Source organism: Syngnathoides biaculeatus, chromosome 16, assembly GCF_019802595.1.
Source record: "Syngnathoides biaculeatus isolate LvHL_M chromosome 16, ASM1980259v1, whole genome shotgun sequence".
Taxonomy (NCBI): Eukaryota; Metazoa; Chordata; class Actinopteri; order Syngnathiformes; family Syngnathidae; genus Syngnathoides; species Syngnathoides biaculeatus.
Genome location: NC_084655.1, coordinates 1,380,655 through 1,406,054, shown reverse-complemented (window position 1 = coordinate 1,406,054; position 25,400 = coordinate 1,380,655). Strand labels below are relative to the sequence as shown.

At 44.6% G+C, this 25,400-nt stretch overlaps 1 protein-coding gene across 1 annotated transcript in view; it reads left to right on the top strand.

Moving 5' to 3' along the window:
• Nucleotides 1-12,050: 12,050 nt before the first annotated feature.
• The window catches only part of LOC133514347 (MAGUK p55 subfamily member 2-like), an 81,569-nt gene continuing 68,219 nt past the window's right edge, over nt 12,051-25,400 (top strand). The window contains 3 exon segments of the mRNA XM_061845978.1: nt 12,051-12,252; nt 24,128-24,249; nt 24,322-24,477. Of these exon segments, the coding sequence (XP_061701962.1) occupies nt 12,135-12,252; nt 24,128-24,249; nt 24,322-24,477 (396 nt within the window). The 5' untranslated portion in view covers nt 12,051-12,134.

Here is a 25,400-nt window from a genome sequence, read left to right as displayed (position 1 = left end):
CCGACAGCAGAAACAGAAAATATGTGAATGAGAAAACTTGGGACTTAGGAATTCAGTTCAATTGAAATACTGTGTGTAAAGCTACAGTTACTGAGATTTTTTAGAGGAACATTTTAATTTAAATGACATTGCTTTATTTTATACTGAACTTTTTGCACTGCAGGATTGGACTTTATTTTTATATTTGTAGTTTTTATTTATTTTTGCATTTATTTAGATTTTTACTTTAAGAATGCAGGCCGAATATAAAAAAAAGACATCAGGGAGCTAGTCAATGCGTTTCTAACTTGTGCAGCGAACAAATCTTCCCGGCAACACCTCGCAGGGTAATTACGCCCTCTGGCCGTGCCACGTCAGCTGTGGTCACATACCTCTCTCGACTTTGTAACCGGGCTACCGGCATCGCAGGGTCACCCCACTGTCCTCATGGTGGTGGACCGTTTTTTTCCAATACGGTTCACTTCATTGCGCTGCCTAACCTCCCCTCCGCAAAAGAGAGGGCAGAGCTAATCATGGAAAACATATTCAGGTTGCATTGTCTTCCCACCGACATAGTTTCTGACAGGGAACCCAAGTTCATATCTCGGTTCTCAATGGAGTTTTGTTCCCTAATATGGGCTACCTTGAGCCTTTCCTCAGGCTATCACCTGGAAACCAATGGCCCAACCGAGCGCATTAATCAGGACCTGGAGGCAGGGCTCCAGTGTCTCACTTCTCGCAACCCGTGCTCATGGAGTCAACAGGTGATCTGGGTGGAATACCTCCTCAACTCATTTCCCTCTGCATCCAATGGGTTGTCTCCTTTTCATTTTGTACACGGTTATCCACCCTCTCTTTTTCCATCCATAGACTCAAACGCGTCCGTGCTGTTCACGTTGGCTGTTGTAAGGCACTGCAAGAGAAACTCAGAGCGAGCCTGACAGATGCTACTATGCAAGGGGCATTCCTGGGCTATGCAAGCGGCTGCAGCGGAACCTAGCATGGTGCCGGCACCAGTTTACAGAGTAGGTCAGCGCGTCCGGCTGTCAGCGAAAGGTCTTCCACTCCGAGTGGTGTCTCGAAAACTCACTCCCAGGTTCGTCGGTCCATTCCCAATTTCAAAGATTATCAATCCAGTCACCGTGCGATTGAAGTTTCCTAAATTGATGCGGGTCCACCGACCTTTCATGTCAGGCTGCTCAAGCCTGCTTGGGTGTCTCCATTGGTCCCGCCTGCCAGCCTCCCCCTGTATCGTGGATGGGGGCCGGTCTACACTGTGCACCGGCTCTTGTTGTTGCACCGTAGTGGGAGGGGGGAGCAGTATCTTGTTGATTGGGAAGGCTACGGTCCTGAGGAGCGGTCGTGGGTTCCTTCCCGTTTCATTGTTGACCCCTTGCTCATCAGAGACTTCCATGCCCCCTAATCCTGAGGCCCCGGGGCTGTCCGGGGCGAGCCATTAGGGGGGGTACTGTCATGGGTGTGTCTTTTCTTGACCCGGTGCGCACCTGCTCCAATGAGCAGATGCGCCCACCTGCTTCTCATCTCGTGAATTACAGCATGGATATATTTCCACTCGTGCTCTGGTCCTGGTCCTTGGCAGCTCATTCTACTCTCATGTCATCTTCTTGCAACTCCATGTCCTTGTCCTTGATGCTCTGTGTACCGAACCCTGCCTCCTTGATGAAGCCTCTCCGCCTAGTGATTCTGACACTGCTGCTTGTTTGGACTACCTGCCTGTGTACCAATCTTAGACTGAATAAATACGTTCCCCAAACTGTACCTGGTCTCGTGAGTCATGCATTTTGGATCCAACCTTGTGTTCTGATCATGACAATATTAATACTATAGTAATTGTCAGAATAATGTGATCATTCGTATAATGTTTCAGAGATACATGGGTACTTTCTTCAACAATTGAGCCTCCCCAATTTTCATCAATCCCGTTTCATACATTTCAAAACATTATTATTTGTCTTACATTTTATTACACATTTTATTTATTACACATTTGTTTTTCAGATAGCAAAATCTGACGTTGAAGATGTTGATCTGGCTGAAACAAATCCAGTCAATCTTTCTTGCTATAGATAAATAAAATGAAAAAAGGTGACATTTTTAATGTCATTCACATGATGAGGGAAAATCTACATTTAAATTTTATAATTTTAATATTTCAACAACAGATAGACATCCCTGTTTTTACCAAATGTAGAGGATGAGGTAGGTGGGGGAACTGCTTATAGTCAATGTGGAGAATTTCAGCTGGTGCAGCTTGGTTAGACTACTCCAGTGAATGCAAGAGTAATGTATTTAGTAATCCCTCATTTTCACGGTTAATTGGGAATAGAACCACCCAAAAAAAGGAAAAAAATGAAAAGTTAGCGAAGAATGTGTGTTTATGTGGGTACCAAAATGTTTAAAATATGTAAACAGTATTCGTACTTTGCATATTTGAGACATAAAGAGGCATTTTGTTAAATCTTTAACTATAACACAGTATTATTACAGTATTATAAATGTATAATCTGGGGGAGGCCCCATAGCTCAGTGGTTAGAGCACTGGTTTGGTGAACCAGGGGTTGTGGGTTCGTATCCCACTGGGACCTCCACTCCCAGAGAAGGGTTGCGTCAGGGAGGACGTCGGGTGTAAAAATTGTGCCAAACATACATGTGCGTTCATCTGAGATGACACGCTGTGGCGACCCCAAAAGGGACAAGCCGAAAGAAACTTACCCTATAAATTAAATGTAATTTATAGTTACCTGGAGGGATAATTGTAAAGATAAATATCATACATTTGCTGCGATGAAAGAAACTGCTTCTGCTTGCAAAAAAGAAGGCTTTACTCTGCTCCAGATAGTGTGGTAGCTGCTTAACAGGAGGTAGCACAAGAACAAGAGAATCTAATTAGCAGAGCTGCTAGAACCAGGAGTGTCTGTTGTCCGAGACAAAAATTATTGCAAACTTGACCACGCATGTACTTTGCAATCTTCCACACACACGTGCACACACACATAAACAAACTGGTGCACTGTGTTCCAACTATGTTTTGCTCCCCTGCCTCCTTTTTGGAACACTCATGTAAATGAGTGAGGATAATCAGAGAGTGCAGTAGTGATCATGATGCTCCCAAACCGTTTTAGGGTTAATGTTATATTGCCTCTGATATTTAAAATACAGAATTAGCTTTTTGTGCACTGTATTGTCTGTGCTTTCATCCTGGATCAGACTGTGCCAAGGTGGAATTTTAAAATGACACACCATCTCATCCTGCACTTTCTACTTTGGCTTCAAACCAGACCAATCCCACTCGGAAAAGAGAAAATCTCATCCAGTTTAACTTTTTCTTCAATTATTTACATATTCCGACAGTCATTGCATCTTAAAGCAACAGCATTTCTATTTTATCTTTCTCCATTAATATCGAAAGTAAACATAAACAGCATATCTAGCTCTTCTTTGCTCTACATTGCCCAAACTGTGTCTAAAGCAGTGGTGGTGGACGCTGTCATTATAAAACACAATGATGGGCTGCGTAAGTACTGTAACATTTGTAATTATGAGTGTACGTCTTTAAGAGCAGGGAGAGGGGGGTGTAAGGTAAACTAGGAAAAAGAGAATGTGGCGAAGCAGCAGTCGTTGTTAGAGAAGGTTCTGTATGCTGCCTAAGAGAAACCAGTGGCTTCTTCTTTTCATTATTCAGTACAAATGTGAATTGTGCCATTGGATGAAACAAGTCATCCCTCACTCATTGAATCACACTGCAAAATGCCACAAACTAAATAGCTGTATGTTACACTTTCAATTTGGATTGGATTTTTTTTTTTTTTTTTGCGTGCAATGCAGAATATCTGCGAAGAGACTGCATTAGCAGTGCACAATTGCACTCGTGCAGTTTACAGGGAACATTGGCTGACGTCTGTTTTTTTTTTCCCGATCGTGATGAACGCACTGAGCACCCCTGCTCTGGAGCAGACATGTCCAAAGTCCGGCCCCCGGGACAATTGCGGCCCGTGGACAAATTTTTACCGGCCCGCGGCCTCTATCATGAAATCAATAATATGCGGCCCGCCAGCACTGTTGACCACAGTATAAAATACATGTGTATAAAAAGCTATTTTTCATATTTTTCATTTCACCAGAAGATGGCAGTAGCCCTGTGGCCGCACTCTGGCCGCCGTGACCCTTGACCTTGCGTGATCGTTTCAGCCCAGCCCATTTCTAAACAAAAAAAGGAAAGTTGACCGCGAGGGCCGCCGCTTCCAGGACAAGTGGAAATTTGAGTATTTTTTCACTGAAATACGAAACAACTGTGTCTGCCTAATTTGCCAAGAGACTGTGGCTGTTTTCAAGGAATTCAACATCAAGAGGCACTACCAGACGAAACATGCTAGCTACGACAAGCTAACTGGGAACAAACGCGGTGAAAAAGTGAAGCAACTGGAAGCTGTTTTAACGGCACAGCAAAGCTTTTTCACAAGAGTCCGTGAGTCAAATGAAAATGCCACAAAGGCAAGCTACGAAGTGGCAACGCTGATTGCAAAGCACTGCAAACCTTTCACTGAGGGTGAATTTATTAAAGACTGTGTAATGAAAATGGTTGAGAAAATTTGTCCCGCGAAGAAGAAGCAAGAGTTTGCCAATATTTGCCTGGCTCGTAATACTGTGGTACGGAGAATTGAAGACGTTTCATTAGATATTAAGAGACAGTTAGAGGCAAAAGGAACTGAGTTTGACTTTTTCTCGTTAGCGTGCGTGCGATGAAAGCACGGATGCGTCCGACACCGCTCAGTTACTGATCTTTTTAAGAGGAGTGGACAATGACATGAACGTGAGTGAAGAGCTTCTGGACCTCCAGAGTCTGAAGGGCCAAACAAGAGGAACGGATTTATTTGTTTCTGTTTGTTCCACCGTAGATGACATGAAACTACAGTGGAATAAAGTCACCGGGATTATTACGGACGGCGCACCTGCCATGGCTGGCGAGCGGAGTGGATTATCAAGCCTTGTCTGTAACAAAGTCAGCGAAGAAGGAGGCAGCGCTATTAAACTCCACTGTATTATTCATCAAGAAGTTCTCTGTGCCAAATATATGAAATATGATAATGTTATGAAACCAGTGATAAAGACTATTAATTATATTCGCTCCAAAGCGCTGTGCCACCGCCAGTTTCAACAGTTTCTTCTCGACATCCAGGCTGAATACAGAGATGTTTTGTATCACACCGACGTAAGGTGGCTCAGTCGGGGGTCTGCGCTGCAGCGCTTCTTCTCTCTCAGGGAGGAAATTGGACAATTCTTGACTAAAAAGGGACAACCCATGCCACAATTAAATGATCCTGTTTGGCTGGCTGATTTGGGATTTTTAGTTGACATAACGCGACATCTGAATGAGCTGAACACAAGCCTTCAAGGGCAAAATGCAGTGGTAAGCCAACTGTATTCACACATCAAAGCCTTTCGGACCAAGCTGCTACTTTTCCAAAGACACCTGTCACAGGCGCAGCCCAATACCGCACATTTCCCGTCGCTGCAGGAAATTGTGACCAGTTTCCCACAGATCAATATCAGTGCGCAAATGACAAAGTATGCAGCAGACATCTCATCTCTGGTTGAGGAGTTTCAGCAGCGCTTTCGGGACTTTGCAGCTATTGAAAAGGAGATCACGCTTTTTTCCTCTCCTTTCTCCGTGGACCCTGATGACGCTCCAGACCACCTGCAACTGGAGCTCATTGAGCTGCAGTGTGACGCCGAGCATCGCACTCGGCACCAACAGCTCCCTCTTGTCAACTTCTACCGCCAGCTGGATGAAGGCAGGTTCCAAGCAATTCGGACATTTGCTAAGAAAATGCTGAGCTTGTTTGGCTCCACATACATGTGCGAGAAGACATTCTCCGTTATGAACATTAACAAGAGCCGCATGAGGACGAGACTGAGTGACTCTCACCTGCGTGACGTCTTGCGCATCAAAACCACTGCTCTTGAGCCAGACATGGACTACATACTGCAGCCAAGATCCCAGTATCACCCTGCACATTAGTGCAGGCAAGACCTTTGTTAAGTCCTCTGAGTTGAATAAATTCTTAAATCTCAGTTAATTAATTTTTTTGTGATGGTCAAAATCACAGTTTGAATATGCAGTGATCATTGTTTTGTTTTCAGCACTTTTCCTACAGTGAGCATATAATAGTGAATAATATGTAATGTTTCACATGAACTTAGATATCCTTTATAGTTTTCTTAATTTTTTGTGGTTTGTGATTTCGGTAAAAACCTAAATGTAAAAAAAAAAGGTAAAAGTAAAAGTATGCCATTTGTAATTAAATTAAAAAAAATCCCAAAAAGTTAATTTGTATTTAATGTTAATGGTTCAAAGAATGTCAGGCTAAATAGTCGGCCCCCACACATTTTCACCTTACCAAATCTGGCCCTCTTTGCAAAAAGTTTGGACACCCCTGCATTAGTTATATAGAGAACAAGCAGATGTGTGAGAGGACAGCATGCGGACATTACAGGGGGAAGTGTGGGAGAGGATGCTACAAGCACCCCCTCCAGAAGGTATATCATGGCAGTGTGTGTTATGTGCTCAAAAGCATCGTTTTGGCTAAGGGCCCCAAAAAATGGCACCAATGAAGAGTCACGCTTACGGAGCACAGTTGAAAGTGTAAAATAATGATGCCAAGAAACATGGGGAGTCAAGCAGTCATGAGAGAATTCCAAATCAACCGATCCATGGTGCTGAAGTTGAGGAAGCAGGAAAACGATCTTTCCAACGGTCTCCAGCTCCTGATTTATCCTCTCAGTCTGGCCATTCGACTCCGGGTGATGACCCGATGTCAGGCTAGCAGACGCGCCGATGAGGTTGCAGAACTCCTTCCAGAATCGAGCGCTGAATTGCGGACCCCTGTCCGAAACGATGCCCCGGGGTAGCCCGTGATAACGGACGACCTCGTCTAACACCAGCTGGGCTGTCTGTTTGGCCGACGGGATCTTTGGAAGCGGCACGAAATGAACCATTTTGGAGAAACGGTCCACTACAGACAGGACCGCTGTGTTCCCCTGGGAGGGCGGCAGGCCGGTGACGAAGTCCAGCGCGATGTGTGACCACGGACGAAAAGGAGTGGACAGGGGTCGCAACTCACCAACGGGCCGTTGGCGGGAAGACTTATTGGCCGCACACACCGGGCAGGCGTTGACGAACTCCCTTACGTCCTTGCTGAGGTTGGGCCACCAGAACCCTTGTTCCACCACTGAACGAGTCTTTGCCATACCCGGGTGAAAGACCGTCTTGTTGGTGTGGGCCCAGGCGACGACGTCTCCCCGCAGAGATGGGATGATGAAAAGGCGGCCCGATGGACAATCCGCGGGTGGGGGTGTCTCTCCCAGAGCCTCCTTCACCCGTGCCTCGACCGCCCAGGTGAAACCGGACACAAAGCATGCCTCTGGCAGAATAGGAGCGACCTCTGATTCCGTGCGCTCCCCCTCGTGAATCCGCGAGAGTGCATCCGGCTTGCCGTTCTTGGAACCTGGGCGGAAGGACAGAGTAAAGTGGAAGCGAGTGAAGAATAGGGCCCACCTGGCCTGACGGGCGTTCAACCGCTTCGCGGTCCTCAGGTACTCCAAGTTCTTGTGGTCCGTGAAGACCACGAACGGAACTTGCGAGCCCTCCAGCCAGTGCCGCCACTCCTCCAAAGCGCTCTTGACCGCCAGCAGTTCCCGATCTCCCACATCGTAGTTGCTCTCTGCCGGGGTCAGCTTCCGAGACAGGAACGAGCACGGGTGGATCCGACTGTCTCTGGGACTCCTCTGAGACAGGACTGCCCCGATTCCTGAATTAGATGCATCCACCTCCACCAGAAACTGGTTATCTGGGTCCGGAACAATTAGAACGGGCGCAGCAGTGAAACTTGCCTTTAGTCTACTGAAGGCCTCCTGGCAGATCCCGGACCACGAGAAGGTGGTGTGTGGAGAGGTGAGCGCATGCAGAGGAGCGGCCACGGAACTGAAGTTCCTTATGAACTTCCTATAAAAATTAGCAAATCCCAAAAACCTCTGTACTTCCCTCCTGTTGGCGGGCGTGGGCCAACGCCGCACCGCATCGACCTTCCCGGGGTCCATGCGTATCTCTCCCTCGGCCAGGACGAAGCCCAGGAAGGACAGTGATGCCCGATGGAACTCACACTTCTCCACATTAACGTACAATTGGTGCTGTAGAAGACGCTGGAGCACTTCTCTGGCCTGTCGAATGTGAGAGGTTAGATCTGCCGAGACGATGAGAATGTCATCCAGGTATACAAAGACTGATCTATTCAAAAACTCCCGAAGCACGTCATTAATGAAGTTTTGAAACACAGCCGGGGCGTTGGTCAGTCCGAAGGGCATCACGAGATACTTGTAATGCCCCGTGGGAGTGTTGAAAGCAGTCTTCCATTCGTCACCCTCCCGAATCCGCACCAGATGATATGCGCTGCGCAAGTCCAACTTGGTGAAGATCCGGATTCCTTGAAGGAGTTCGAAGGCTGTAGCTATCAAGGGCAAGGGATACCTGTTCTTGACCGTGATGTCATTCAATCCCCTGAAGTCGATGCAGGGTCGCAAGGTGGAATCCTTCTTCTTAATGAAAAAGAACCCCGCGCCGGCTGGTGAGGATGACGGTCGAATAAGTCCTGTTGCCATGGACTTCTCGATGTACTCCCTCATTGCCTGGTGCTCTGGTCCTGTCAACGAGAACAGTTTCCCTCTGGGGGGGTGAGGTACCCGGGAGGAGTTCGATGGCACAGTCGTAAGGCCGATGCGGCGGCAGAGCTCGTGCTCTAGACTCCGAGAAAACCTCCCTCAAATCATGATAGTACGAGGGTACTGTGACTAATTCGGCCGCGGTGCTAAGCTCGGCCACTTGGATCGCTCTATCTTCCCCGGCGACGCCACACTGCTTGTGACAGTCCTCACTCCAAGCCCTAATGCAACCCGTGACCCAATCAATGTGCGGATTGTGTCTCTTGAGCCACGGGCTCCCCAAGATTATGTCACAGTTACATGAATTGAAGACGTGGAAACTTATACGCTCTGTGTGCCCCTCCGGAAAGTCCATACGTATAGTTTGCGTGCGGTGTGTTACACGGCAGAGGAACTTGCCGTTGGCGGCGTACGCAACCCGAGGACGCTGCGTGGGGAAGGTTGCCACCCGCAACGCTTCGACTATCCGCGGGTGTATGAGGTTCGCCTCCGAACCAGAGTCAATGAACACGGTCACTTCGCCGGAATACGCCTCTGTCCCGACTGTGAGGTGCAACAGTGATCGCTCCGTCTTAGCGCCAGTATACCGCACACTCACCGGCGTCGAGATCCCACTGTCGAAGCGTCATGGCCGGGTCGGACAGCGGGCGATTAGATGTACCAAACGCCCGCAGTAAAAACAGCGTCCCTCTCGTCGCCGACGTGAGCGCTCCTCCGCTGAGCCGCCAAGCCCCTCCACTTGCATGGATTCTGATGAAGCTGACAACACGGGTGGCCGGGAAGCGGAAGCAACCGGACTGAGACTCTCCCTCTCCTCCTTCCTCAGGCCCTCCATCTGTCTCTGCACGGTGAGGCGCTGGTCCACCTTGAGGGCCAATGCGATGAGGGAGTTAAGGGAAGGCGGAAGATCCATGGCAACGAGGTGGCCACGGATCTGTGGGGACAGTCCCTCGTAAAACGCGTCATGGAGGGCTTCCTCATTCCAACGGCTCTCGGCAGCCCGAATCCGGAACTCAATGGCGTAGTCGGACACGCGGCGACGTCCCTGGCGAATTGTCATGAGCGAGGACGCCGCCTGGCGTTCCAGAGCCGCGTACTGGAACACCTGGGTGAGCGCGCAGACGAAGCTCGCCCATGAGCGGCAGGTCTCCGAGTTACGGCTCCACTCGGCGGTGGCCCATGCCTCCGCCCTCCCTGTCATGTGGGAAATGACGAAGGCGATCCGGGAGCGGTCCGTGGGAAATGCGGACGCTTGCAGCTCAAAGTGGAGATCGCACTGCGCCAGGAAGGGCTTGACGTTACCGGAGTCGCCTGAGAACCGCTCTGGTCGAGAGAGCGGAGTGATGGCGGCACGGGGAGGCACAGGAGTGGCTGTGCTAGCTTGGGAGGCTAGCCACGGTTCCAGCTGGGCGCAGAGCTCCTGGATCTGGTGAGTCATACCCTGGAGAGCAGCCTCTTGCTCACCCAGGCGTTTGCCCTGCACTTGCAGCACACGGCGAATGGCTTCAGAGTCGGCTGCGTCCATGTTCTGGCTAGATCGTTCTGTCACGATACGGGGCTCAAGGGTGGACCTAAATGCACGACTCCAGAGGCAGCAGACAGTACAGAGGAAACCTTTATTCGGTCCGAGGTCTGAGATCAGGTAGACAGTCCAAACAATCCGAAGTACCAGTACGGATGGGCTTACGAGGGTGGTCAGTGGACAGGCGTGGGTCGGTGCACGGAGATCAGAAGTCAGGAAAGCAGGAGTGCGGGAACGAGGCATCAAAAGCAACGATCTAGCAGAGTATTAGTCGTCCCCCGGGTCCTATATGTACTGGGTCTAATCAGTGGTCATGAGGCACAGGTGTGCGCCTTCTGATTAGCTGGCCACGCCCAGCCCGGGCTGGAATCCAGGAGCATGACAATAAAATATACAAATACTGCCTAATCTATGTTAAAGTTAAGGTCAAATGAAAGCAATCACATAAACACAGTCAGCACATAAACACAGTACGCACATATGGTACACAAATCCCATCCTACCTGTGTGAAAATATAAAGGATATGGCGATTTAAAGCATATGTGGATGGAAGGGATTCAAACCACAATAGCCCTCACTCTCGTAGTTGGAGATTGGGTTGGGTCCACGTTCGATGTTTGGTCCTCGTTGTATATGCAACGAAGGTAATGTTGTTAGCGTGCTAGGCCAGGCTAACTTAGGCCGAGCAGCTTCAATGCGAACGATACTAAGATGTACTAAGATAAGACTTGTTAAATTTCCTATTGGTCCTCACGGCCCTCGTTGTACAAGTTATGATGTTACTCACGTGTGATGTTTTGCGGATTGATCACAAATTCGTCTCGTTGTTTGCTTGCTAAACTACGGTAGTCTGGGCCTATGAGAGTGTTTAAATTTACGTTTCACCTCGCCCAACTTCCCAGTAGTTACTCACAGTCCTCGTTGTTTACGATACCTAGGTTTTGTAGGTCGTGTAAGTACTAGCGTTTGACCTTTACCTCCTCAGCAAATATTTGATACATACGCAACTTGATGTTAAGGAGCGAGTCTAGACCGTGCAGCTTCAACGTGATCGAATATGGCTCCTACTTTATAGCTGTTACACTGACTAATTGAGATAACTTACCTTGGAACAGATGGGTTTGTGCTGATTTATCTTTGATATGTTCAGCTGGTCATGAGTTGGGCCACAAGCCTTAATCCACCGTTTGCATTCATCTAAATTATGCTTTGGGGTGGGAAAGTGCACCAGATATCCTCCATGTGATCTACCTGGATAGCGCTCATCTCCATTAGCCGTTCCCCAGCCACATCGAAGCACCATATTTACGAATTGGATATAAGTAGGACTATACACTCGTAATTCAGAGTAAGTTTTGTGGGTACAAGATCCCGGATGCGGACAGCATGGGTTCAGAAAAAGACGCTCACTGATTGGTCAAAAGGGAGCTGTCAATCATTCTCACTGATCCATGGATTGGCTAACAACCAGTTCAGGGTGTGCCCTGCCGCCTGCCCGATGACAGCTGGGAGTGGCGACAGCACTCCCGCTACTCTAGTGAGGATAAGTGGCTAAGAAAATAAATCGATGGCATATATATATATATATATATATATATATATATATATATATATATACACACACACAGTAGATATACACACACACACACTTTTCACGCACACACACACACCATCATTTCAGTTCAGTTACACCATCATAACCAATAAAAAAATGTAAATACATCCATTCAATTACTTTTATATTGTACAAGTATTGTTACCTGCCGTATGACCAGGCTTTTGAAAAATGTATTTCTCCACATCTTCTCCACTTGACTCCAGTTCAGCTGATGGCGCTAATGCAGGCGAGAGATAGAGATAGAGAGAGAGAGAGAGAGAGCGAGAGAGAGCGAATGAATGATGAATGAATGCGTGAACGTGTATATGTGTGTGTGTGCGTGTGTGTTAAGACCCATCAATGGCTTGAGATTGTTGTCAAGCAGTCTTGTTTTTTCGCACGGAGCCTCGTCGATAGGTACGTGTCACTCTGCCCTAATATGTTCTTTGTCTGATTTGCTGCAGCTGCACAATAACGGCCGTTTCTTGATTTTGTGTGTGCGTTGGTTTTGAAAAATGTAAAACATGTTAAAATCTGCTTCGTATTTCTTCTTTTGTGTCACCAAATTCTTTGTTTGAAACGCCTTTGTTTCTGCGCGCGCGCCTCAGTGGAGGAGTCGGGGAGAGGTGTGGACTGCGGAGACTGAGAAAGTGAAATCTGTGCTTTGTTACAGGGTACTCGCTTACCGATGGGATTGCGTTGCTCCAACACTGACATAGCCTGATTTTGTACATTCGTCGGAACATAGCGGAATCTGTGGCACTAATGTATGCAAACATTGTAGTTTAGTCATTTAAAAAATAAAAGTATGAAAACATAACAATCCGGCTGCAATTGATTCAGAACCGGATAATTAATTAAATGACGTGGATGAATGAGAATATCCACATGGAAGTCATAGGTCAAGGGGCCCTCCCTGTATATACAAAGAGTCAGATGAATGTTTTTTGTAAGATTTAATAACGACAGAGATTACACATTTCCTCTGTCTTTTTGATCGGAATACCCTGTACTGTTTCAGATTTCAGAAATGTACTCAAATATCTGTTTAGGGCTAATTATGACCTGATCAGGGGCACCAGGAGCATACAATAATAACCTTTAGAGGAGTATGTGCTCAAATTTCAAAGCACATTGAACATTTTTGTCTCTTATTGTATCTATTATTACAAGGTACAAAGTGATTTTATTGTCCATTCTTCAATATGCGTAGCACAAACAAATTTTCGAAATTATAGCACTCATGGCCCAGTGGTGCCAAAAAAGAACAGTACAAATTATAACATCAATACATAAAGTATTGGTATGTATAGTATAAAAATGTTGACTATCAAAGATCAGGTGACATCTAGGTCAGAGAACCATGGCAAATAAGACTCAAAATAAATGATAAAACCCCAATGCTGCAAAGTGGCTGTTGCAACCACATGTCTGGTGGTGTGTTTGTGTGCATGTGCATGTTTCTGTGGCGTCGGAGTTAAGATTTTAGTTAGGCTAAGGACAGAGGAGGTGGACGGGGGAGAGCAGGTAGAGTTCAGATTCCTGAGAACCTGATGGAAAAAAACAGTTTGAGTCAGATAGTCCTGATTTGCAGATCTCCTCTCCTCCTTAATGGCAGCAAATTGAAGAGGATGTGTGATGGATGGGTGGCATCCCCCAATATGAGGAGGGGTTTGCCTGTGAGACAGGTGCCATAAATGTCCTGCAGGGAGGGAAGAGAGTTTCCAATGATCTTCTCAGCTGCCCTCCCTATGAAGTGGAGAGTCATGGATCAGGATGGGGTGCAGGCTCTGGACCACACAGTGATACAGTTGGTCATGATGCTCTCTTTGGTCCCTTTGTAGAACAATCAGATGACGGGGGTTGGGCCCTGGGTTTTCTTAGGTTGTGCAAGAAGTCGAGACATGGTGGGTGGTATTGGCCAGTGTTGAGCTGTTGCTTATCGAGGAGAGGTCTTCTGTGACATTCACTCCCAGGAACCTGGTGCTGTGCACAAAAATTGAAAATATGTCCCCATATCTCACCCATTGTCAGCTTCTTTTCAACCTGCTTTCCTGGATGCACATTAGATCTACCTTTCTTCGAATCTAATGAATACTGACACAGGAAAGATGTCAAATTTGGTCTTGTTGGATCTCAGCGCGGCTTTTGGTACGGTAAATCATAATATGCTGCTGAAAAGGTTGGAAATGTGGATAGAATAATGTAGACAAAATGGAACAGTCCTGAAATGGTTTATGTCCAACCTGGAGGAAAGGAGCTACCATTGGTAACCATTGGAAGTGCTCAATCACAACAAATGGAAATGACCTATGGGGTCCCTCAAGGGTGAGTTTTTAGACCCCTCCTGTTCAGCCTGTATATGCTACCCTTTGGTCAAATTCTTCAAAACTTTAATTTTGATTATTATTGCTATGCAGATGACTCAGTTATATTTAGCAGAATCTCCAGATGACTACAGGTCAATTGAGGTATTGTGCTACTGTCTAAAGCAGATAAATAACTGGATGAGCCAAAATTTTCTTCAACCACAACAAAACTTGGACAATTGTCCATCCATCCATCCATCCATCCATCCATCCATTTTCTACCGCTTAGCCGGGTCGGGTCGTGGGGGAAGCAGTCTCAGCAGGGATACCCAGACTTCCCTTTCCCCCGCCAAATCTATGCCTCGGCTGCGCCTAGAGATTCTCTCCATAAAAGTTATGAACAAAATCGGTGACAAAGGGTAGCCTTGGCGAAGTCCAACTTTCACCGGAAACGAGTTTGACTTATTGCCGGCAATACGGACCAAACTCTGACAGCATTTGTACAGGGACTGAAAAGCCCTTATCAGGGGGTTCAGTACCCCATACTTCCGAAGAACCCCCTACAAGACTCCCCGAGGGACACGGTCAAACGCCTTCTCCAAGTCCACAAAACACATGGAGACTGGTTGGGTGAAGTCCCATGCACCCTCAAGGATCCTGCCAAGGGTGTAGAGCTGCTCCACTGTTCTATGGCCAGGACAAAAACGATATTGCTCTGCCTGGATCTGAGATTCGACTTCCCAATGGACCCTCCTCCCCAGCACCCCTGTATAGACCTTACCAGGGAGGCTGAGGAGTGTGAGAAAATTGTTTTTGACAATCAAGAAAAGAGAATTGCTGTTAGTAAACACCTGGACTCTCTATCTTTAAAAACCAAGGACCAAGTCCGAAACCTTGGTGTTCTGATTGATTCCGATCTGACTTTCAACAGTCATATCAAATCAATCACAAAAACTAATGCCTTTTACCATCTGAAGAACATATCTAGAGTGAAGGCTTGTATGTGTGAAGCAGACCAGGAAAAGCTCACCCATGTTTTTATCTCAAGTAGGCTTGAATACTGAAATGGTTTTCTGACGGGACTCCCCAAAAAGAGCATTAAACAGCTGCAGCTCATGTTCTGATCAGAACAAAGCAGTCAGAGCATATAACGCCAATCCTAAAGTCCTTGCACTGGGTTCCCGTCAGATTTAGAATACATTTTAAAGTTTTGCTGCTGGTCTATAAATCAGTAAATGATTTCGGTCCTGAATACATGAAAAAAAAATGCTTACGGAATACAGTGGTGCCTCAGTTCTTGAACACAATCTGTTCCAGAAGGCCGGTTGAAAACCGAAATGTTCGAAAACCGTCCATTACAATGACTGGTTTGATGTTTCTGAAAGAAAAAAAAAAATGAGAATGCAGACACATCAAGTAGACCATTACTGTGACACCAATATATATATTTTTTCTATTTTGAGGAACGTCAAACATCTGAACATAAAAAAGAAAATACTTCTGACAGTAAAATAGGTTATTTACAAATAGAACTATAGTATAAGACAGAGACAAAAATGCATGAACAAATGGGTCTCCCACACTTGCACTTTTTTCCTCCTCCTCTACTGATCAATAGTCCAGGTTTTTATTACCTTGTAGATAAAATCTAGCAAAATTTTATTGACTTTTTTTATTCTTTTTTATTATTATTATTTTATTATTATTTATTAATTTTATTCTTCTGTTTGCAGTGAATGAGATCTTGTATGGTTGTCATTGAAAGCCAGTCAGTACCTCTTGAAGCAGAACCTGTTTAAAAATATAACTTTTAGTATAAAAATATATTGCTCAATTTTGTTGGACTTGAAGAATAAAAAGCTTTCAATTACCTTGTCTGTGCTGGTACTGAAATGGGAGTCAAATGCTGAATGCATAACCCGTAAGTATATATGATTGCTTTTCAATGATGACCTGTTTTGCAATCGGGGAAAAAAAAAACAACAAAAAACCCCATTTATTTTCTTTGTCGCAATGTTAAAAGATGTCTTACTCACAGGTGTTGAATTCCTGCAAGATAGACGAAGTGAAAAATTCAAATCAGTTCTGGCAACAGATGTAACATAAAGTGAACACGAAAGAAAGGGTTGTTACAGGAAACGTTTGAAGCTGTGTATTTGCTTGCTAAATTTAGCTAAAGCAAGCTGCAAACAAGTTATCTTCGTCCTTGGCTTCATCAGACAAAGGCAGTCTTCAACGGAGCTTGGCTGGCTATACAAAAGGAAATCCGCTATCTGACGATTGCGGATCCCATTTATGCAAATCCTGGCTCGCGGATGATCAGACAGCCAAGAGCATCTTGCCATATGTATGGGCCGGTATTTTTGTGGTGGCTTTGCAGCAAAATAATCGGCTTGGAGCATCATCTTTTATTCTCCACATGATCAAAGGAATGACCCATTCCTGTTGGTTGCAACAATGTTTTTAATTATTTTATATAAATTTCTACAACTGGAACCTTTTTATTTTTTTTTTCATGTTGTGTTGTCTCTTTTCCACCATCATGTTTGTCGCTTCTCATTGTCTCTCGGACATTCACTAAGTTGTTGTCTTCAACAGGTGACAAATCCTCATTGCGGTTATCTAGAGGGTTGAATGTCACATATAAACTCCACAAGACGCTCCCCCACCCACTCCCATTAAAAAATACCATTAGACGTCTTTAGACAGCATGTACATGTACACCAAGTTGGACACAAAAGAAGGTGAAAAGGATCTCTACAGGTTGGCCAGAGAGAGGGACAGAGATAGGAAGGATGTGCAGCAGGTAAGGGTGATTACAGTTAGAGATGGAAATGTGCAACTCGTGTGCTAAATAGATGGAAAAAATACTTGAATGAGAAAGAATACTGAGAGAACTTGATGAATAAAGAAAATGAGAGAGAAGGAAGAGTAGAAGAGGCAAGTGTGAAGGACCAGGAAGTGACAATGATTAGTAAAGGAGAAGTTAGAAAGCCACTAAAGAAGACGAAAAATGGAAAGGCAGTTGGTCCTGATGACATATCTGTGGAGGTATGGAAACAATTTGGAGAGGTGGCTGTGGAATTTTTGACCAACTTATTCAACAGAATACTAGCAAGCGAGAAGATGCCTGAAGAATGGCAGAAAAGTGTGCTAGTTCCGATTTTGAAGAACAAAGGCAATGTGCAGAGCTGTGGAAATTATAGTTATAAATAAAGTTTATAAGCCACACAATGAAGTTATGGGAAAGAGTAATGGAGGCTAGACTCAGAACAGAAGTATCTGCGAGCAACAATATATGGTTTCATGCTTAGAAAAAAACCCACAGATGCATTATTTGTCTTGAGAATGCTAGTGGAAAAGTACAGAGAAGGTTAGAAGGAGCTCCATTGTGTCTTTGTGGATCTAGAGAAAGCCCATGACAGAGTACCAAGAGAGGAATTGTGGTATTGGATGCGTAAGTCTGGTGTGATGGAGAAATATGTCAGAATAGTACAGGACAGTGGTGAGGTGTGCCGGAGGTGTGACAGAAGAATTTAAAGACCAAGTGACGTGCCTGTAAACATTCTAAAATAGATATTGTAATGAAAAATACATATAACATTATTCACTTCAATGTCTATCCGAAAAAATAAATATGAGCCGAGAGTGTGTCATCCATGGGAAAGAGAAGTTCTGGAAACTGGAGGAGAAATTCTTGAAGGAATTACATGAAGTAGTCCTGAGCATCCCAGAGAGAGAGAGAGAGAGAGAGTTGTGATCGGTGCAGATTTCAATGGACATGTTGGCGAAGAGATCGACTGACTCAGGTCAAATAGTGGTGCGCAGCGTCCAAAGCAAACATGGTGAAGCAGCATTTAGCTATTATGCTCCACACAAATAGAATAAGTTGCCAACAGAGGTGAGGTCAGCCTCAAGTGTGAATGTTTTTAAATCCAGATTGAAAACTTCTTTTTTCTCATGCTTTGAAGAATATATCCACTTTTTGATCATATTACTTGTACTTTATGCGGTTTTAATTGTCTTTTTTTTTAATATTGTGTTTGTCATTTTTATTGTTTTTATCCCGTTTTAAATGTTTTATCTCTTTCTTTTCAAGTGCTTTTCATCATGTAAAGCGTGAGTTACCTTGTGTATGAAATGCGCTATACAAATAAATTTTCTTTGCTTTGCTATACACACCTACCTGTCATTTGGAACCCACGAAGCTCTCGTCCTATGTACCTGTGCAATCCATTTTTCACAACAAACTGGGTCTTTTGGAAAAGTATGAAGCGCGAATCCATCCTCCCAAGCGTTCGAACATTAGCCAGCAATACATTGAGCCAACATTTTGGCTAACATGAAGAAACAAAAAGCTACCTTCCCACAGGTAAAACTGGTATAAATACACAAGGCCGCCTGAGTGCGCTCCTGCTGATAATGCCACTTCCTGCTTCTTTTCCAAAACAAATCCCTCGATTCCCATCGCGGGAGATACAAAAGCAATATATGTCAAAATCATGTTGTGTGGTGAAAAAATGGATGGGTCCATTCTGGCTGCCTTTTTTAATATTAAAAACACTAAAAATCATGCTTTTGGTATCAGTGGACCTTTAAGGTCAAGGTGGAACTGATTCAGGGATTGGCTCTGAGCCCCTTCCTGTTTGCTCTGGTAATGAATAGGCTGACAGATGAGGTTAGACTGGAATCTCCTTGGACCATGTGATGTTCGCAGATGACATTGGCAGTGAAAATGGGGAGCAGGTGGAGAAACAATTTGAAAGATAGAGGCATGCACTGGAAAGGAGAGGAATGAAGATGAGCCGAAGTAAAACAGAATAAATGATCATGAATGAAAGGGGTGGAGGGGGAAGAGTGAGGCTCCAGGGAGAAGAGATAGCAAGGATGGATGACTTCAAATACTTGGGGTCAACAATCCAGAGGAATGGTGAGTGTGGTAAAGAAGTGAAGAAACGGGTCCAAGCAGGTTGAAACAGTTGGCAGAAGGTTTCTGATGTGTTATGTGACAGAAGAGTCTCCACTGGCAAAAGTTTATTAAACAGTGGTGAGGTCAGCTATGATGTACGGATTACAGACGGTGGGACTGAAGAGACGACAGGAAGCGGAGCTGGAGGTGGCAGAAATGAGGATGTTGAGGTTCTCTCTAGTAGTGAGCAGTTTTGATCAGATTAGAAATGAGGTCATCAGTGGGATAGCCCAAGTAGGATGTTGTAGAGACAAGGTTTGAGAGAATAGACTACGATGGTTTGCACATGTCCAGAGGCGAGAGACTGACTATAATGGTAGAAGGCTGCTGAGGATGGAGCTGCCAGGCAAAAGAGCGAGAGGAAGATCAAAGAGAAGGTTGATGGGTATTGTGAGGGAAGACATGTAAAGACAGGTGTTAGAGAGGATGATGTAAGAGATAGGCTTAGATGGAAAAAATGGCACGCTGTGGCGACACCTAACAGGTCAAGCCGAAAGGAAAAGAAGAAATGAAATTTGGTTGAACTTCCCATGGCACACCAGAAGACCACTCACAGAACACTAATGTGCCACGGCACACTGGTTGGAAACCACTACTTTAGGGAGATAGTGGTTAAGTTAAGTGTTGTTAAAGGAAGACTTTGTCGAAACTAATAGGAATGGGAGCACACATTAAAAGTTAGTAGATAAGGGATCAGTGTTTCTTTTAATGCCAGAGTTATCCAAAGATTTCACCGGGAAACATTTCTAAATTGGAAAAGTATTATCAAAATTCCTCTCTCGCTCAGACATTCCAATGAGCCCGGCTGGAAAACTGACAGCCAATCAGCGTTTGCCATGCCTGCAGCGGATTGCCGTAAATAGTAACCAGGAAGTGTTGTGTTCAGAGAGCCAGCAAAGCGAGTTGATGCTCTGTGTTATTACTATACCGACCATTGAGAAAACAAAATAAAAATAACAATGTTCAAGCGTTTGAGCCAGAACACACACAAGCGGAATTCAACATGTTGGGAGGGATCTGGCGCTGACGACAAACACTAACAGTCCCATGAAATGAACTGCGGAGATCTGATGCTTTTCTGAGGAGTTGGTTTAGATGTAGAGAATATATAGCAGGTGGCCAGACTTTTTTTTTTTTTAATACCAACTTGTATGTTTCAAGCAGAAAACCTCGTGATGCACCGGCGGTGGGGGTGGGAGGCGGGCGGTTGCACACGCTGATCGCCATAAATAGTTACCGGGAAGTGTTACACATATATATATATATATCCATCCATCCATTTTCTTAGCCGCACAATGGTCGAAGGTGTGCTGGAGCCTATCCCAGCTGTCAACGGGCAGTAGGCAGGTTACACACATGTAAACACGGGGGAGAAGATGTAAACTCCACACACGGAGGTCCAGGATTGAACAGCTCCGCCACCCTCATAATGTATGTTGTTGCTTTACCATACCAGCACAAGAGGCTACAACAAGCTTAGTAATGATTAAATGCGTGCAAATTTCCTCGCTGATGAATGAGCCTCAACTGTGACAGCCACAGCTTTATCATGTCAGGTTGACCCCATGGGAGGTTAAAGAAGGACAAATTTGGGTGCGTTTTCTCAGTTTTGGTGCAGAACAAGTCGGCATCTTGGCGTAGCTCAAATGAATGGTCTGTAATGCTAAGCAACTGCGACATCAGATGCGGAGTCAAGGATGTTTCTTCTGCGTTTGGCTCTGAAAGCTGGCACATATCCAGATTTTGCTTGGATTTCAAATATGTTCTTTAATTTCAATTTTTATTTTCAATTAATGTCCAAAATGTATGGAATAATATTATTACTTCACATTGGAAGGTTTATTGTACATATGAATTTTGGGCAGAGTCTTCCTTCAAAGTCCCCCAAAACAATGAGGGTTGAATCTGGGTGATTTTTTGTTTTTTTTTCAAATTTATTTGTTTTGAGAGTGTTAGTGCCGCATCATTCATTTTAGCTTGGGGAGTAATGGAGACAGCTATGAGTATGATTGAGGTGAAGTTGTGGAGTGAGTAGAACAACTTACAGTTCACAAACAACAATTCCATGGATGGACTGCAATCGGACAGGAAGGGATGGTTGGTAGAGGTGGAATATCCGTTATCATGGCTAATTCGGTGGTAGACGCATGGATCCATGATGGTGTAAGGTCCACATGACACTCATTCATACAGGCACAAACCCTCTGGTTTCATGGGAAGTGCACTTGTATACAAAATTCATTGACTGCATCATCTGTAGCCATTTCTGCTTCGACCTTGGGGGAAGGGATCTCAACATTAGCTTAGGGTATGGTTAAAAATCTCTTTTGACCTGTTCACGATGACGTACGAGATTTTCCAACACCGCTCAACTCCAGGAGCTTAGTCATCAACTTGCTCTCAAAGTTTTCTCCTTCGTCTGAGTGTATGCATTGAGCAAAGCCATACACACAGAAGTATTCATCACAGATCTTATTAGCTACCTTCTTCGCAGTTTGACCTCTGCTTGATCTCCCAAATCAGTTATCACGTGAACATCCACAGACTTATTTTTGTTGTCAGCAGACCAGAAGTCAATCCAGTGGAGCACTAGTCCTGATGTTCTCTAAAGGGGCACATGCAGCTGGCTCAGGCGTTTTGCTGAGAATCCGACTATGGAAGGTCGTAACATGGTTAGGGATATCCTTCTTCACGTCATACCAGAAGATACGCTGACGAGCCAGGGAGAGAATGTGTGGTTGGCCTTAATGGTCAGCATGGTCATGGGCACCATTCAGCACCTCCAGTTTTAAGGAATCAGGAACGACAAACTGAAATGTTTTATTTTTTGTCAATGAATCTCTCACCATCTTGTAGAAGACGCCATCAATGAAGGTAAGCTTGTCCAACTGTTTCAGAGTTTCTCAGCGTTTGCTGACTCTTGTGATCGCGCTCAGGCCTACCGCTGAACATAATGAATAGTCCTGAAGATGACAGGGTCCAGCCTCTGTCAAGAAAGGAGATCCAAATGAGACAGAGCAAGCAAAACATCATGACCAGGTGTTGGCTGCATTGCCAGGTACCAATGCCAGTAGCATTACATATGCACTCAAACAAATGCTAGTATACATGCTTACTGTGTAACCAGTGTGTTGAAGTGTTCTTCATTGGACAAGTCAAACAACAATTGTGCATATCAGACATGCGGTCCATTTTGGGGAAAATTTATGACTTTTAAATTAATCATATTGCTGCAAAAATATGGTACATGTCATACGTAGGTATCTTAAAACTGCATCCATTATTTGCAGATTTTCACCGCGAATAACGGGGGAAAACTGCACTTAGTTGACACTGGATCAGGAGGTTTGTGTAGTAATAGTACATAGAAACTTCATTCAACACACAGATTGACTTGGTTACACATGCACTGATATAGAGCGTCCGTTCCCTCTTCCTCACTGCTGGTGAAATAAACTTTCGCTTGCCTGTAGCACCGCTGAGAGCTTTTCCTTGTTAGTTTTAATTAAATTACGATTACAGGGATAACATAATTATATAATTACCTTAGAATTATATAATCATAATTTAATGGTGGACCACTCTCTGTAAAGCCAAGACAAGGGACAAGTTTGATAGAATAGTGAAGAAGTCAAACAATAGGCTGAGTTCTTAGAGATTAAAATTGCCCACGTGTCGGCAGCGACCGATTCCTGGCCGCCTGACGACCACGCCTCGGCAGCGACTCATCCATGGTTGCCTGATGTCCACGCCTCAGCAGCGGTCAATCCACGGTCGCCTGACGACTGTGCCTTGGCGCGACCGCCTATCCCAGCTGTCATTAGGCAGGAGGCAGGGTAGACTCTGAACTGGTTGCCATCAAATTGCAGGGCACATGGAGACAAACAACAGTCACACTCACAATATTATCTAGGAGCAATTTACAGTCTCTAATTAATACATGTTTCTGGGATGTGCGATGAAACTGGAGTGTCCAGCGAAAACCCACGCAGAAGGGGAAGAACATACAAACTCCACACAGGTGGGGCTGGGATTTGAACCCTGTTCCTCAGAAATATGAGGCCAATGCTCAACAACTGCTCCACCGTGCTATCTTCTGCTTCCATTTAGCTTTGATTTATCTATTTCCGTCCATGTTCCATACAGCTTATCCTCAGAGAGGTAATGGGGGTGGTTGAGCTCAACTGATTTGGGTGAGAGTGGGATACATATTGAACTGGTCGCCAGCCAGGGCGCACATAAAAAAAACATTTATTCGCACTCAGATACACACCCATGGCAGTTTAGAATCTCACATTAACATACCATGTATGTTTTTGAGGTGCGGGAGGAAACTGGAGTACCCAAAGAAAACACAGGTAGGCATGGAGAGAACATACAAACGCCTCACAGGCGAAGCTTGATTTGAACCTTGGTCCTCAAAACTGTGCGACAAATGTGCTCACCAGTCGGCTACCGTGCACTGCCTGAATTTGTCTGAAAATTATTCAATTTATTTTTGTCTGAGTCAAATTCCAGGGTGATAAATGAATTTTCACATTCCTATATATGAGGGTATTTGTATAGTTGAATTTTTCTGAGGAAGACAATTATTTTTAACCTCTATTAGATGTTCACACATTGATAAAGAATTTATGAACTAGAAGTTGCGCAGCAGTTACTATAGTAGTTTTTGGCTTTGTTTTACTTGTGAATTGAACTTGTGAGGCAGTCTTCAGCAAGGTGGTTGAGTGAGCGAGATGCCCATTCAAAAGGGGGTGGTTGTAGCCTTACTTGTTAGTCATCTGACTGTGAGTGTCATGTGAATCTTTTGTTTTACTGAGTGTTTAATTGAATGCAAGCTAACTAACCAACAGTGGAGTTCTGGAATTGCTTGACACATTTTACAGCATATGAGACTTGTGTGTTACAAACTAACAGACTGGTTTGCCCATGTGCTTAAAAATAATATTAAAGGATCCTCTAAGTTTTAATGCATCACTGATGAAATGTTTCCCAAATAATATGTTCACAGTGTCCCGGGTATTGGAAGCAATGAGTGACAACACTGCTAATTCCACTACAGCCAATGACCTCGACCTCATCTATCTAAAATGCATTATGGAGAGCCCCCTGGTGTGGAACACTGACAGAGATGTGTGTCTGTATGTTTTTGTCACTTTATATTCATCTGCAAAAGGTTTGATGTTTTGTGTTTATGTGTGTTAGGAACCAGAGGAAGGCCTGAAGGAACTACATCTCTCCCCAGTTAGGGAAAACAATGTGGAGCTTCTGCAAGAAATTCTCAGTGATCTTGATCCATTCACAGACCGATCCAAATCAGCAGCTGAGCTCTATCACTTACTTACACAGCCACATTTTCAGGTGTGATGTAAAATGATCCTGAAAATGTAATAAATATATTTTATACTGTGTGTGTCTATTTATATGTAGGCATCACAATGAAATGGTTGCCAGCTAATCGGAGGGCACATCGAGACAAACAACCACAATCACACCTAGGGGCAATTTGGAGTGTCCAATTAATGTTGCATGTTTTTGGAATGTGGGAGGAAACCGGAGTGCCCGGAGAAAACCCACACAGGCATGGGGAGAACATGCAAATGCAACCAATCTAACCCGAGGCCTCAGAACTGTGAGGCGAACAATTTACAGCTGAGCCACCAATTATATACAGATTATATATATACATATTTCTATTTATGCTCCTTCAACACTTGTAAGGATAAATGGCTCAAAAATGGATGGATGGATAAATGATATTACCCATCCATCCATCCATCCATCCACGGATCCATTATCCAAGCTGCTTATCCTCACATGGGTCATGGGAGTGCTGGAGCCTATCACAGCTAACTTTAATATAACATTAATATAATTTATCATAGTATTATAGTTATACATATTATACTAGAGAGGAAGTTTTCAATTAATAAGCAACCTTTGTTATATTTGTTCATATAGAGTATTTTATGTCTAACACTTAACATGATGTCAGGGTGCTGCAGTGCAAAATTAAAAGATATAATAGAGATATGTGGTACGGAAATCCCTCACTATATCCCGGTTCACTAATTGCACATTTAGTGAACGGGCAGATTTTTTTTTTGGAGGTCGTTGCAGTGAGGTCATTTGGCCTCCTATTCTGAACAGAAAAATAACCCTCACTTATTTCACAAATTTTCCATCTTGTAAGTTACCAATTACTTGAGGATACAACAACCATCACCATGTGAATCAAGGACCATGACCATGTGAACCAAGGTTTAAAACAGTAGCCACAGTCA